The sequence below is a fragment of the Brachyistius frenatus genome, unplaced genomic scaffold, assembly GCF_029030835.1.
Source record: "Brachyistius frenatus isolate BFR_SWC_R1_liver_20210118 unplaced genomic scaffold, ASM2903083v1 Contig_21, whole genome shotgun sequence".
Classification (NCBI taxonomy): domain Eukaryota; kingdom Metazoa; phylum Chordata; class Actinopteri; family Embiotocidae; genus Brachyistius; species Brachyistius frenatus.
The window spans coordinates 4,520,615-4,534,276 of record NW_027210620.1 but is presented as its reverse complement, the minus strand read 5'-3'; the positions used below and the strand labels follow the sequence as shown (position 1 = coordinate 4,534,276).

Genomic DNA, 13,662 nt, shown 5'->3' with positions numbered 1-13,662 from the left:
AAAAGTCCGGGTGGGGTGACCTACTATCCTGCCCGAACGACTCCGCACATCTTCGGAGGAGGTACAGCTTGCTTTAAACGTTGGTGTTGGATGCTGCATCACAGTGGCGACTACTTCAAGTTTATTCTTTCCTTTCATGAGTTAAGTCATAATTTTCAGATCCGTATACGATTGCTGTGCGATGGAATCAGCAAAAGTGGATTATGATGAGCTGGCTGCGGATGTCCTATGGGATGGGATGGATATGAAGAGTGGATGCACAATATGTGAAACAATACAGGTCAGTTTTGTAACGGTGCACGACAAAAACATTTTGCTCAGAAAAGGTGTAAAGTGTATTATATAAAGAGCCTAAATTCAAAAATGGCATATTGTTTATTCCTGAGAGTTAAAACTGGCAGTATGCAGGCACAGAGGGATGACAGAGAGCCTTTTGGTGAAACTCTAATGTTTGCTGTGTAATTAAAAAAAAATCAATAAAGATGCCATCATTGTATAGCATTGACTCACAGTGAATAATTTTAGCTGCTGTAATAACAGATTAAATATTAAGTATTTTATCATAGTCAAGAGTCTGTGCTGTGTGGATATGTGATATCGATAAGACTGGTGATAGTGAACTGTAAATGGGTGGGGCAGCAGCATTTGGAGCCAGAAGGACCTGGAGAAGTTTAACTCAGGGCATTAACGAGCTCAGGTCTAAATATGGCCACCACATAATTTGTTGGATAGCTGCCTTCTGGCACACACTGTCAACACATGGAGTCAACCAAGAGTCTCTTTCCTGCATGCTGAATATTTTTTTTTATTTTTATTTTTTATTTTTTTTAATTTTATACACTTTATTAATCCCCGAGGGGAAATTTCTTTCTATGTGCAGCATCACCAGTTCTGTCTGCATGAATCAGGATCTCAGAAGGATCTAAATACAAATTTTTAAAAAGATAGCCACATTTCTTTGGATAAATGTCCAGTGTTGCCCAGTTTGTATATCTTATACTAAGTTGCAATGACTATTGAATCTATCACATGAAGTGTTCACATCAACAAAATAACAGAGGTCTCTGAGATTCAAGATTCAAAATCAGTAGATACAAAAGTGGCTATAGTATTGAGACAGTGACGATGCTGTGCCTGTAAATGAGGCTGATAGATTGAGACTTCTGAGCAGTGTTGAACAGAAAGGAAGCAATGATCAAAAAGCAATTTTCTGTTCAAATGACCTTTTTCACTCAAAATGTTGTGCCACAGATATTGGGCACTTTTCATTATGCATAAATTATATCACTGCTAAAAATCCATTAATGCTGTGGTGTGGTCAGTGAACCTGACGGCTAAAAGTGGACTAAAGGTCGAAGTAAAGTTGTAGTCGGCTTAATACCGAGGATGACCCATGTTTAGCTAATACATTAATCTTTGATGTTGATGTTAATCTTAAGATGTGACTGATCACCAGTTACTTTTCTGATAGTCAGTTATTCATTAGGTCTAGGTCTTAGATCTATAGAATGTCAGCCAATAGCTAAACATGCCCATCACCAATACCATCCATCATCACCCAAACCTTTGGTGACATCTTAAAACATGTTGCTTTTTATAAAATATTCACAGTTAAGCTGAAACTAATTAATTTTTCCATTTTGATGTGTTGATCTTACTTGGCTCTTTTTGGAGACAAGTTTTTAGTATATAAAATGGCTGAATTGGATCTAAAACCTATTGGTGATCTGTTAGTGATGCTTTTTTTGCCACCTGGATGGGCCGGCAGTCCATCCCATTCTCGTGAACATGATATCAGTCTTGAGGAAATATCTTTACATTTTTCACAAATGTTCACTTGGACTCAAGGATGAGGGTCAACGGTCAAGGCTATTATAACCACAGCTAACACGTTTGTGGCCATAACTCAATAATTCATATGGTAATTATTACTATTTTTCTAATATGAAAACAACAAAAGAGTTATGACATTTTGTATCCAAATGGTCAACTTCACTGTGATATCATAATGTTCTGCAATAACACCTCTCTTGTCATATCTCGGCAACAGGAGGAGATTGTGACCATATTTCACTTTGGTCGGATACTGAATTGGTCACACTAACCTTGGGTGTCCACTTTGAAACTGTGGTGATTGCACAGGTCTTCTGTGCTGTCGAGTTGAAGACGTGTGAGAGGCATCCACCTTTTACAATTTGTTGTTTCTTTGCAGCAATATCCTTCTTTATAGCATTGTCTACTCTCATGGCTACAACTTGGCGTATCAGAATCTGCTTTATTGGCCAAATTTCTGCAAAGTCTTCATTACTTTTGTTATACGAGTCTTGACAGACAGGGATTTAAACGGAAACTTAACTGTTTTTTAAATATCTATCACTTAAGCATGTCCTGTACTGACTGCCACCTTTTCCTCTCCTCTCACGTCCCCTTCATGTTTCAGGCTGTTACCTTCCCCTGATCTGACACTAACAGCTAAGGTCATTACCATGGTGACCTTTGCTGAGACGACGCAGGTCTCCCCGATGGAGCTGTGTGAGCCAGCCTGTCTTACCACCACCCTGTCCCCTGGGCTGCGGCGGAAAAAGAAGTTGTGGCAGAACGCAGTCAAACACATCATTATCCAGCAGGAACTTAACGCCCAGGTGACTGATTGATCTAGTCTTCAGTATTGGATTTTTTTGTGTCTAGGTGATTTTCAACTGTTTTGTCTGCTATTGTTTTGTTCATATTCTCCTACAATATTATCAGGACAGTGTGTACCGGAACAGACCTCGTATGCCCTGAAAGATAACTGGACTAAACTGAAATTTATGCTTGATGTGTCTCTGTGGTTCGGCCTCTGGATATATTAGTACATTTCAGTGATGATTATTAAGAACTGTGTACCACAGAGTTAAAAACACATTCTTTCCAATTGAGAAAAAGTAGTTTCTTCCAACTATGAAGCCCTTACTGGACCCTTATAACCCACTGGTCACTTGTTAAAAAAAACTATCATGCCATTTAGCAGACAAAATGGGGACAGAACAGTTGTGTCAGATGTACACATCTGATTTTCTGCCTTGTATTTCCAGGTGGGTTTGAAACCAGCACGCAAAATCTTTGCGACAGACACCTACATAGAGGAGATCAATGGTCAAATCCGCACCAAGGCCTCTCGTGGGGTCGCAAAACGACGCTCCTCCACCTTCAGAGTCCAGCCCTCCACGCCCCATGGCTCCACCAGCACACAGAGCAGTGTCAGAGGTTCTTGTCACGACTACGTCAGCGACGCTGACTTCTTTGTGCACCGGGGTCGCACTGTACATGGTGTCTACATACCGATGCTAAGGCACACCTTCAAGTCCCGTGACCTGGAAAAACTCTACCAGCAACACTCCTCTCACCAAAGACGCAACTCTCTGGCCATAACCAATGTGATCGATGCGGTGGCCAAGCTACATATGCTGGTTCTGTACCTGGCACTGGCCCCAGAGCCTGTCACAGATACTGTGCGCGGCTTCCTGACAGGCCTTTTCATGGCGCTAGCTATAGCTCTCTGTATGGTAGTGTTAACCTGCAAAGACTCAATGTCCCCACAGTGGCTTCACTACGCTGGCCTTGCCAGCTGGTTGTCTCAGACCACACAGGTGCTGATTGGACTGGTTTATGGTCTGGAAAATGATCCATCGTGGTACGTTTTGTTCACACTGTTCGCAACATACACACTGTTGCCGTTACCTCTGCTGTGGGCCATGTGCGCCGGTTCCCTCACCTCAATACTGCACCTTCTGGTGGAGATAGTGCACTACTATGGTGATGCTGTGCTCTTGCAAAAGGTGAGAAAATCATCTGGCAAGCCTTAAATGCATGCTACTTTATAAGGCTTTATAAGTCCCTAACTATAAATACCCATCAAGTCTATGCTCACTTTTGGCCTTTCTCTTTCTTTGCATTTCCTATTTATCAAACTCTTAAATATTTCAAACTCTCAGCAGTTTGAATGACCCTATTCATTATGCTGATGAAGATAAGGTTATCCTGTTAAGGTTCTTGAGGATTTGGCTTTGGCTGTACAAATAATCTTAGCTTGAACTAAAATGTACCTCTTTATCTCCCTATCCTCTGCCTGCTAAGTCCAGATATTACAGTAGCTAAAGGCCTTTTAATACCATACATATGAAATTTCCCTCTGACCCTCTGGTTTTGAACCTCACCTGATTTCATTTTCCAAGATCTCTTTTCCTACCCAAGTTTTCTGGGTTTTCCTGGTTGAATTAGAGTTAATAATGTATTGTGTAAACTCTTTGGATGCAGGTGTTTGCCAAAGGCCTGCTGTACCTGGGTATGAACACAGCTGGCTTGTTCATCCACTACCTGACAGACTATGCCCAGCGACAGGTTTTCCTGGAGACGCGACGCTGCATTGAGGGACGCCTCAAACTAGAGCAAGAGAACCAAAGACAGGTACAATGAAGGCTGCTATTACCCTTTAGTGTAGAGCTGGAGGAATTTATGGTGACCTAATGTGACCATAATCACTGACCATCAGCCTGTTTAAAAAAAAAAAAAAAAAACACGCACAAAGAAAGAGAAACCAAAAATTGCTATTATTTGTCTTTGACCTTTTAAGTGGTAATAACTCATTCTAATAATCTTAAATATATAAATTGTTTCCTAGATTCTTAATGTAAATTAGCATCATCCTGGACACAGGATGCTACAGAGATCAATGAGTACCACTCGATGATTTCTTGACTGTCACATTATTGTGTTACCTCACAGGAGCGCCTGGTACTGTCGATCCTGCCTCGCTTTGTTGCCTTGGAGATGATTGGTGACATGAGCTGTTTGGAAGATGAACTCAACCCTCAGGAGTTTCACAAGATCTATATCCACCAGTACAAAGATGTCAGGTACACACACACACAGACATGTGTGCCAAGGATAATATTTGTAGCCTGTTTGGCTCCAGGCCACTGAATCACCAGCCACCCCTCACATTTTTAAAATAGAAAATATAACACATTTGTAGGACGGTTGTATTGGAGGATGACCATGTCATCTTTTTCAAATGGCAGATTCCTTTCTGTGTTTACCGGAACATCAAATAAAAATGTTTTCTTTTACATCTCTTTCTCTACCCTCTGTAGCATCCTTTTTGCAGACATCAAGGGCTTCACTCTGTTGTCTATGAACATGTCAGCTCAGGATCTGGTTCGGACCCTCAATGAGCTCTTTGGACGCTTTGACCGACTGGCAGAGGTGAGAACCTGCACACTTTATAGTATTTATTTTATATATATTTATTGATAATATATAACAGATTATATATTTTGGACACTTCCATTCTTATGCCACACTATTTTCACTGGTGTCTTGTTTCATCGCAGGAGCACCACTGCTTGCGGATAAAGATACTGGGAGACTGTTACTATTGTGTGTCAGGGGTCCCGGAGCCACAGCGTGGTCATGCCCGCTACTGCGTTGAGATGGGCCTGGCTATGATCAACACCATACGGTCAGCCTTGACTTAGCATTTAAAGCAATGTCAGCAAGAGAACGATATAAAACTTAAACACTTAAGCAAATCATATTTAAAAACACAAACTCTGCTGAACAGACAAAAGTAGAATTTTTTTATTTCTGTTTGTGCTCAGGACACTGATAAGACTTTGGGTGGCTTAATTCTTACCAGAACTATTACTGTAATATATGATGTTTGATGATCTTACATATACCACTAGACATCAATACAATTATGTAAGATGGGAGCTAATATATGCCTAACGTGGTTACTTTATCGCCCGCCAACACCAGGTACGTACGGAAGCAGCTGAACTTTGACATTGACATGAGGATTGGGATCCACTCTGGCTCTGTCCTCTGTGGGGTGCTGGGCTTGCAGAAATGGCAGTTTGATGTCTGGTCGTGGGATGTGGGCATCGCCAACATGCTGGAAGCTGGGGGCATACCAGGGTGAGTGTGGTCTCTGTGAGCACCAGCAAATAGCAGAGTAGGACTTGATGTGACACAAAACTGTGCCTCGATGTGTTTTCAGAATTTCAACAAAATTCTTGCATTACCATAACCGAGACAGGTGTACAGGATCAAAAACTCCTGACTTGGACAGAAAACAAAGATTAACATGCAGGTTCCATCACTTGTGCTCACTACAATAATGTTTTGATCCTTAGACCTTCATTAGGGGAAGTTTGCCTTTGGATCAGTAAACCAAATAGCCTTTTCTTTATACATCAATGTTTTTTATTTCCCTAAACCAGACGAATCCACATCTCAAGGGCGACTCTGGATTGTCTAGAGGGCACCTACAAGACAGAGGATGGTCATGGCCGTGACAGGAATGAGTTTTTACAAAAACACAACATCGAAACCTTCCTCATCTGCCATCAGGAGGACAGGAACAAAGTTGACCATAGCGAGCCCCCCAAAGTCCAGAAAACTATTCGAACGTGTATCCCGGGGATGCCTTTTGGGATCAGCATGGACATGAATAGTGTAAGTGCAGGGATACAAAATGGTGTTGCGTTTATGTTAAGTAGTGAAGGATTTCAGTTCTAAAACATACAGCACAAGTCATATTTGAGGTCAGTTATCAAATGAGTTAAAAAGTATAAGTCCATCTAGATTGACCTGATCCATCATTCATATTCTTTCTTTGCAGATCCTGGCCTCATTTACGAACGGCTCAATGCCCAACATATGGCAGTCCACCCACAAAGAGATTAACAAACGCATTAAACATGCTATTGCGGTTCGAAGCAGTGAGCGTATGCACAAGGAGCACATCACTCCGCTGACCCTGGTGTTCAAGGACACACACATCGAGTACATGGTACGCAGGTATAGATGTTGGTCAGAAAAATTGAAAGTAATTTTGGAAAAACAAATGGAACATTTCCAAAGCTATTCATGGACAAGTGCAAGTCACATCTCTTTTGATTGGTCCAGTTCTCCCAGATGAGAGATGAAATGTTCAACACCAACCTGGTCTGCTCCTTCATCATGCTCCTCTTTCTCATGGCTGCCCAGATCCTCATCCCTGCACCGAGGTAGGGAGAAACCAGTTGTCCATGAATCTCAGCGTTATTTCATTTATTTTGGCTGATTCATGTCTTTTTATTGAAATTCAAACCTGGTCATTGACCAATTTCTGACAGGAAATTGGTTTAACTCTAAAAACAAGATCTTTGATTATACTGCAACTATCTGTAGTATCAAATTATTCTTAAACCTCAGTGCCATCTGGAGGTGGTATCAAGAATGCACTGCATGCTGCTATCATAAGGTTACAGGCGCTGTTTTTTTAAGGCCCATTTTATTCACGCTACATCACCTTAAATCACCACTTTTTCTTTTTCCGCACTTCCACGTGAGATTAACATTTTCATCACATCCTTCTTCCTCACCTGCAGACTGTTCCCAGCCGTCCTCCAGTTTTCCATCTTTCTGCTTGCCTACATGCTGCTGCTACTGATTGCCCTCGCTGAGGAGTTCAAGTGGACTCCTGCAGCACTGCAGCACTTCTGCTGCTGGATCCATGAAAACAACAGTGCCCGCAACCTCCTCACCCTCACAGCTATTGTCATCAACTTTGGGTTGGCCTCTACTGACATGGTGAGACAGGTGGAGATTCATTAACAGAAAAAGTTCAATCTTCTTCTTTACACAACTTTTATTTTTGTACATATGCACTGTTGCACCAGTTCAACTTTCCACATGTACATAACCCTTACAAATTAGCAGTTATTTGCATTATCCTCACTGGAAATATATATAGAAGAGTGTTTCACTTCCCTGTTTATACTTGCACCTCAGATGACAAACTGCGCTGCCAAGCCTGTTTAATAGCAAACAAGACCACAAACACCAAAAACGTTTCAGAAATGAACACACAAATTACATATAATGTTGCCAAATCAACTGGAAATGTGATGGTAAGTCAATGTTTTACCCTCAACTTGTTTCTGCTGCCACCAAGTGCCAAAAGATTAAAAACCAAAAAAGGTGTTGCAGGTTTATTTTTAGCCATGAGTCACAGGCCTCTTAGTTGTGGGTGCTTAAAGATGTATTTAACTTACTAAAAATGATAGTCTTTGCTTTGTTTGCATTTATATTGGATTCTAAAGATGGTCTAAATATGTAACTCAGAGTAGAGAAACCTAATCTATATCGAGAGCTGCCACTTTCATCCAGAAATAATAAATATGGAACATAATACACAAAAAAACAACTAAAATCTTTGATATGTCTTACGAGGAAAGGTGCATCCATTTCATTGTGATATGTCCTATTTCAGTCTTTTATTAACTGTCAAGATTTACATGTGATTTTTTTTTATGTGTGCTGCTTGCAGGTGTGGTGCACACTCACAAACACAGGAGAGGCTGACATCATGAATAAGACCAACACAGGCTCTGGTTCGCTCTCCGTCTGCACTTACCCTGATGTGAGGACATGAGTAGTTTAAATTTTAAAGAGATTTCTTGTTGGTCCATCTAAATATCAGTCTCGTATTAAACAAATATGTCGCATCTTCTGTACTAAAAGTTATCTCAACTCTGATAAAGTGATGTCATTAAAACATATTCCTCTTTAATTTCTCTTAACCTCGACTGTACCTGTTTGTCCCTTCAGATCTTTGTGTTGAGTGGCGTGATCGCCATGGTGACCTGTGCCGTGTTTCTGCGTCTGAACTCTCTGCTGAAGCTGGCGGTGCTGCTGCTGGCAGTGTCTGTCTACTCCTACCTCATCCACCTGGCCTTCCTCACGCTCACATGCCATGATATGCTGCACAGGTCAGTGTGTGGTGTGCAGGATGCAAACTGTAGGAACGCTGTAGTTTCAATACTTTATAGTTTGTTAATGACTTAATTCGTTAACATTCAAATCTTATTAATTAAGTGGCTGCTGTTCTTATGATTGTGTTAGTGGTAAGGTTTGTTAAAGTATAGATAATTGTCATAAATATTAGATTTTCTTTATATCTTTAAGTATTCTTACCACAGCAGTGGTTACTGTACTAATCCTGCACCTACACATAATCTCTATACATCAGCTTTCTTAATTTACTTCCTTACAGGTCTCAGTATCTCAGGAGAAAAGGAATTTCCATCCTGCTCATGTCCATGTTTATTGTTGCTGTCTTCTACAATGGTCGGCAGGTACTGATAAACTCTGAGGTTGTCCCTGTTTTTAGTACGGTTTGCTTGAAGTATCATAAATTGAAGTTTGAATATTAGTTTTAGTCTTCTTGGCTATATTTTTCCTGACCTGCAGTACTGAGACCAAAACTCTTGACTGCTGAGCGGACAGGTAAAGTAGTGTGTCATAGGCAGGTGATGCTGTATCCTTTACTTTCCAGTGGGAGGCCACTGCCAGACTGGACTTCCTGTGGCGTCTGCAGGCCCAACAGGAGGTGGAGGACATGAGGGAGTTACGGGAACATAATGAGTGTTTGTTACACAACATCCTGCCGATGCATGTGGCACGACATTTCCTGGACAGGAGCAAGAACGATGAGGTACCAAAAACACGTTAAAACCTTTGATCTCACCACCTATGACTCACACAATCAAGTCCACAGCACTTCCTGTGCTGAATTTTGTCTCAGAGAGTAGAGCCTTTAATGCGTTTAATAATACTGATTGGACTTGAAATACATAAAATAATTTTTATTTTTTTATTTTCCTTAAAAAAAATTAAGAATGAAAAAGTTTTTAAAAAAAAATACAGTATATAATTAAATAACATAAAATAAGACCCAAAATCAACATCATGTTCTACTCTAAGGACAATAGGTGAAATGTAGGTTAAAGTGTCATATTACCTACATTTGAGAATGTCAGTTGACCTCCTACTTTATCATAATTTTATAAATCAGTCCATATTTGGGTCAAACAAAAAAAGTTTTTAAGAACCCCCCTGTCATGATTAATGTGTGTGACACAATTCTCGCTTTAGGAGCTTTACTCCCAGTCCTATGATGAAGTGGGTGTTATGTTTGCCTCTATCGCCGGGTTCAACGAGTACTTTGAGCAGAAAGAGATCAAACATGAAGGAGTGGACTGCCTTAGACTGCTGAATGAGATCATTGCTGGCTTTGATGAGGTGAGTAGAGGACTGAAAATTGACTTATATCTGTAGTATATTTACGTGGTATCCTCCCTGTTCAAGTATTTCTTTATCTGATAAAAAAAATTTTTTTTTAAAAGAAACATGGTGGAGTTGGCTTACTGCTGACAAAAGGGACGGCTACTGATCGATTGTTGATGCTTAATGTCTAATTTGATCTCTTTATCATCTCACTAGCTGCTGGAAGAATCGTACTTTCACTTTGTGGAGAAGATCAAGACGATTGGGAGCTGCTACATGGCGGCATCAGGTTTAGCTCCAGACAAAGAGGTGGGAGATCTTGTGCGTGGTCCGCATTATTTTTTTTTCAACAACATTTGCTTCTTTCACTGGCACTTGCATTGATGCCCTCTCTCTGTAACAAACTCTCCATCTATCTTTGTCTCCCTCAGGCATCAGTGGATGAATGGAATCACCTAAGTGAGCTGGTTTTGTTTGCGTTGGCAATGCAAGAGACTTTGAAAGAGATGAACAGGCACACTGCCCAAAACTTTGAGCTGCGTGTGGGTAAGTGGCCAAGTGGTTGACCTACTTGCACGCATACAAACACACACACACACACACACACACACACACACACACACACACACACACACACACACACACATACATCAGCAATGCATTGTATAAGAATTATCTAAGGATTTCTAGTGTCTCGGCCCGACTCCTAAATAACTGAAATCATTTCCCGGGGTTGGACTCATACAGGCATTGCCCACGGGCCAGTGGTCGCAGGGGTTATCGGTGCCACCAAACCACAGTACGATATCTGGGGATTAACAGTGAACCTGGCCAGCCGCATGGACACCACAGGTGTAAGTGGACGTATCCAGGTAACAGAGGCCACCCACACGATCCTGACAGAGTGGGGCTTCGTCCTGGAGCTACGGGGAGAAATATTTGTCAAGGGGGTGAGTGGAAACTGATTCTGTACGTCCTGTAGCCGGTGAGGGTTAAAGAGTGATAGCCTATACTAATGATTCCACAATTCTCTATAAAGTGTAATCAAAACTGATGGCGATGGCCGAGTTTCATTTAGCTGCTTCAAATGTCTACACTAATAAAAAGGAAATAAAAACAGTTTTGTTCAGGAAGTAGACATTACAGCCTGAAATATTGTGTCGATTTTAATCCACTGTAACTGTTGTGTTAAAAGATCTTAACAATACCACTCTTGTTGTAGGTAAGTGAGCTCCAGGGGAAAATCCGCACCTATTTCATCAGCAACAAGCGCAGAAAGGGGGCCAGTCTTGAAGCAGATGGCCGCCTGGGCGGGCGGCCGAGTGGACGCATGACGCTGGCAGGATTGGTGTTTGGTCTCGTCCAGGCCAGACACAAGGAGAAGATAAGAGAGATCAATGGGGGGTTCAGTCTGAATCCCTGCAAACAGCAGTGTTAAGCGCATTGTTAGGGTGAGATGACTGCACGTAGAGGGGGACACAGTCCGGCCATATTGTTCCTACTGGTTTACTTTTGATGTTTCATTCTTTGCCATAATTAAATTAGCTAAGAGACGCTGGTATAACTGAAGTATGAGCCAATCCTAGAAAAGCCTTTGTTCTGGTTACGTCCATGACTGTGTCCTCTTCATCTTCCTTGTCGTCTCAAAAAAATTTTTTTAAATCTTTTGGACAGCTTGTAGGGGACATCATCCTTGGTCAGATTTCTTGGGTTCTAGAACTGAGCTTCAATTATTGTATGCACGATAGAGTGGCGTGTTCTGAACTTTACTTAGACAAGGGTGAAGTGTCCTACTGGCCTCTTTAAACTTTAATAAGCATCTTGAGAGCACTGTGCTCTGTTTTTAATGCCATATCTACACACCGTGAGCACTGATTTCAGCTTTTAAGTTCATTTTGTACAAAACAAAAGCCAACATGTCTTTTTTTTTTCTTGCTGGGATGAAACAGATGTCACACCTCAAAGCCAAAAACCCAGAATACCTCAAAGCAACCAGCTCCACCTCTATACCAATGGCCTATAAAGTTCTGACAAATGTGTTTTTTTTACTGTCATTCATAATTTTTACACATTTTCAGAATACATTTCATATCGAGAGAAGAAGCATTATTTGTACTTGGCAACTATTATTCATTCATTTCTAAATGTGTGTTAAAATGACTTTATTCACTGTGTTTCATTCTGTAAAGATAATACACAAAACAGAAGTCCCATTATTTATGAACTGGCTGCTGCTTGGTTTCATATTGTAAATGCTTTTCACCTATGTACAGCTCCAACTGAGGTGGTATTTGCTTTTGTGTCACTGTCAATGTCACTCTGGATTTATGTTTTGTTTTTTTGTTTTTTTTTAAACATCTGAACATGATTCAGATTTGCCTGACTTTTACCCAATTTTTTTTGACCACAGGTCTATTTCCAACATAGCTGCTGAATCAACTTTAATGCCAAAAACACCTACCACGTCATTCTTACTTAAACCAAAGGACAAAGAAGGTTGCTTTTATATTGCAGGTCTGATGCAAACTGACTCCATCATATGATAATCTTGCAAATCTGGCATGTGTTTCTTTGTCTTAACTTTAAGGATGACAAGTTCCTCTGTGGGATTTTTTTGTGTGATTATTGTGTACATTTACCTTTCCAAAAAAATATCAAGTTCACATATGTAATTGTTAATATATGATCAAAATGTAAAGAAAATTGCTTAAAGTCTACTATTTACATCAATATGTAATAAACGCAAGATTTATATGATGAAACAAATGCAGGTTTGGGCCTTTTTAGATTAGGCTGTGTTTTCTAAACGTTTGGTGTTCTTTTCCTAGGCATATTACTGTATTACTGTTTTGTTTTTGTTGTTTTTTAAATAATTTTCACATTAACAGTTCATTTCTGCCAATAAAAAACAGTAATGACCATAAAGCTGTGGTTTTATTTAATTTTAATTGTGCCTATGATTGATGATGTGATGTTCATTGTTGTGAATTAAACAGAACACAACCTTCTTTGGTTATGAGAACAAACTACACGCATCAGTGAGAATAATTGAGAAAATCGTGAGTTTTTGTTCCAATATTGATTTAGGATCAAATTATTTTCCTTCCTTTGATAAACTCGACGATTTCTCTTGACTCCATTAGTTCTGGCTGATGCTCGCGCGGGTAATCTGTGGATGTAGTCTGGTCCTGCTCAGAGATCCTCTATGATGAAAGATAGCTCACTCGGTAGTTCAGTTTGTGTACCTGGGCATTAACCTGTACTTTTTATTTTATTTTTTTTCTTTCCCTGGGGCAGATTCAGAAGAATAATATTATCACCACAGAAATCAACAAATCTGGCATCTAATGGTCTCTGATTTACCAAAAATCTGTGTTCAAGGCTGTGTTACTGTTTAACATAATGGAGAACTCGCCTGTTGCTGTCTCATCTTCATTGTTTTTGAATCTTTAAGGTTCAAATTTAAGTGTTGAAAGTTTCTACAGTTCAAGTGAAGTCAGGTCTAAGTCAGCTACTGTGGAAGCAAATCAGTCCACATCTGGGAACCTCTGTCACAAAGATATAATA

The 13,662-nt window shown here is 40.4% G+C and overlaps 1 protein-coding gene across 1 annotated transcript; it reads left to right on the top strand.

Annotated features, from left to right (window-relative positions):
- The first annotated feature begins 2,471 nt into the window (after positions 1 to 2,471).
- On the top strand, positions 2,472 to 13,020 carry LOC138619816 (adenylate cyclase type 8). The gene is made up of 20 exons (XM_069696600.1): positions 2,472 to 2,642; positions 3,075 to 3,818; positions 4,297 to 4,446; positions 4,765 to 4,895; positions 5,133 to 5,244; positions 5,373 to 5,500; positions 5,800 to 5,958; positions 6,264 to 6,498; positions 6,665 to 6,835; positions 6,952 to 7,052; positions 7,416 to 7,617; positions 8,357 to 8,449; positions 8,638 to 8,798; positions 9,083 to 9,164; positions 9,365 to 9,523; positions 9,964 to 10,110; positions 10,312 to 10,404; positions 10,527 to 10,641; positions 10,843 to 11,045; positions 11,318 to 13,020. Exons 1-20 carry the CDS (start codon positions 2,487 to 2,489, stop codon positions 11,531 to 11,533), a joined length of 3,558 nt encoding a protein of 1,185 aa, XP_069552701.1. The 5' UTR covers positions 2,472 to 2,486; the 3' UTR covers positions 11,534 to 13,020.
- Positions 13,021 to 13,662: the final 642 nt, after the last annotated feature.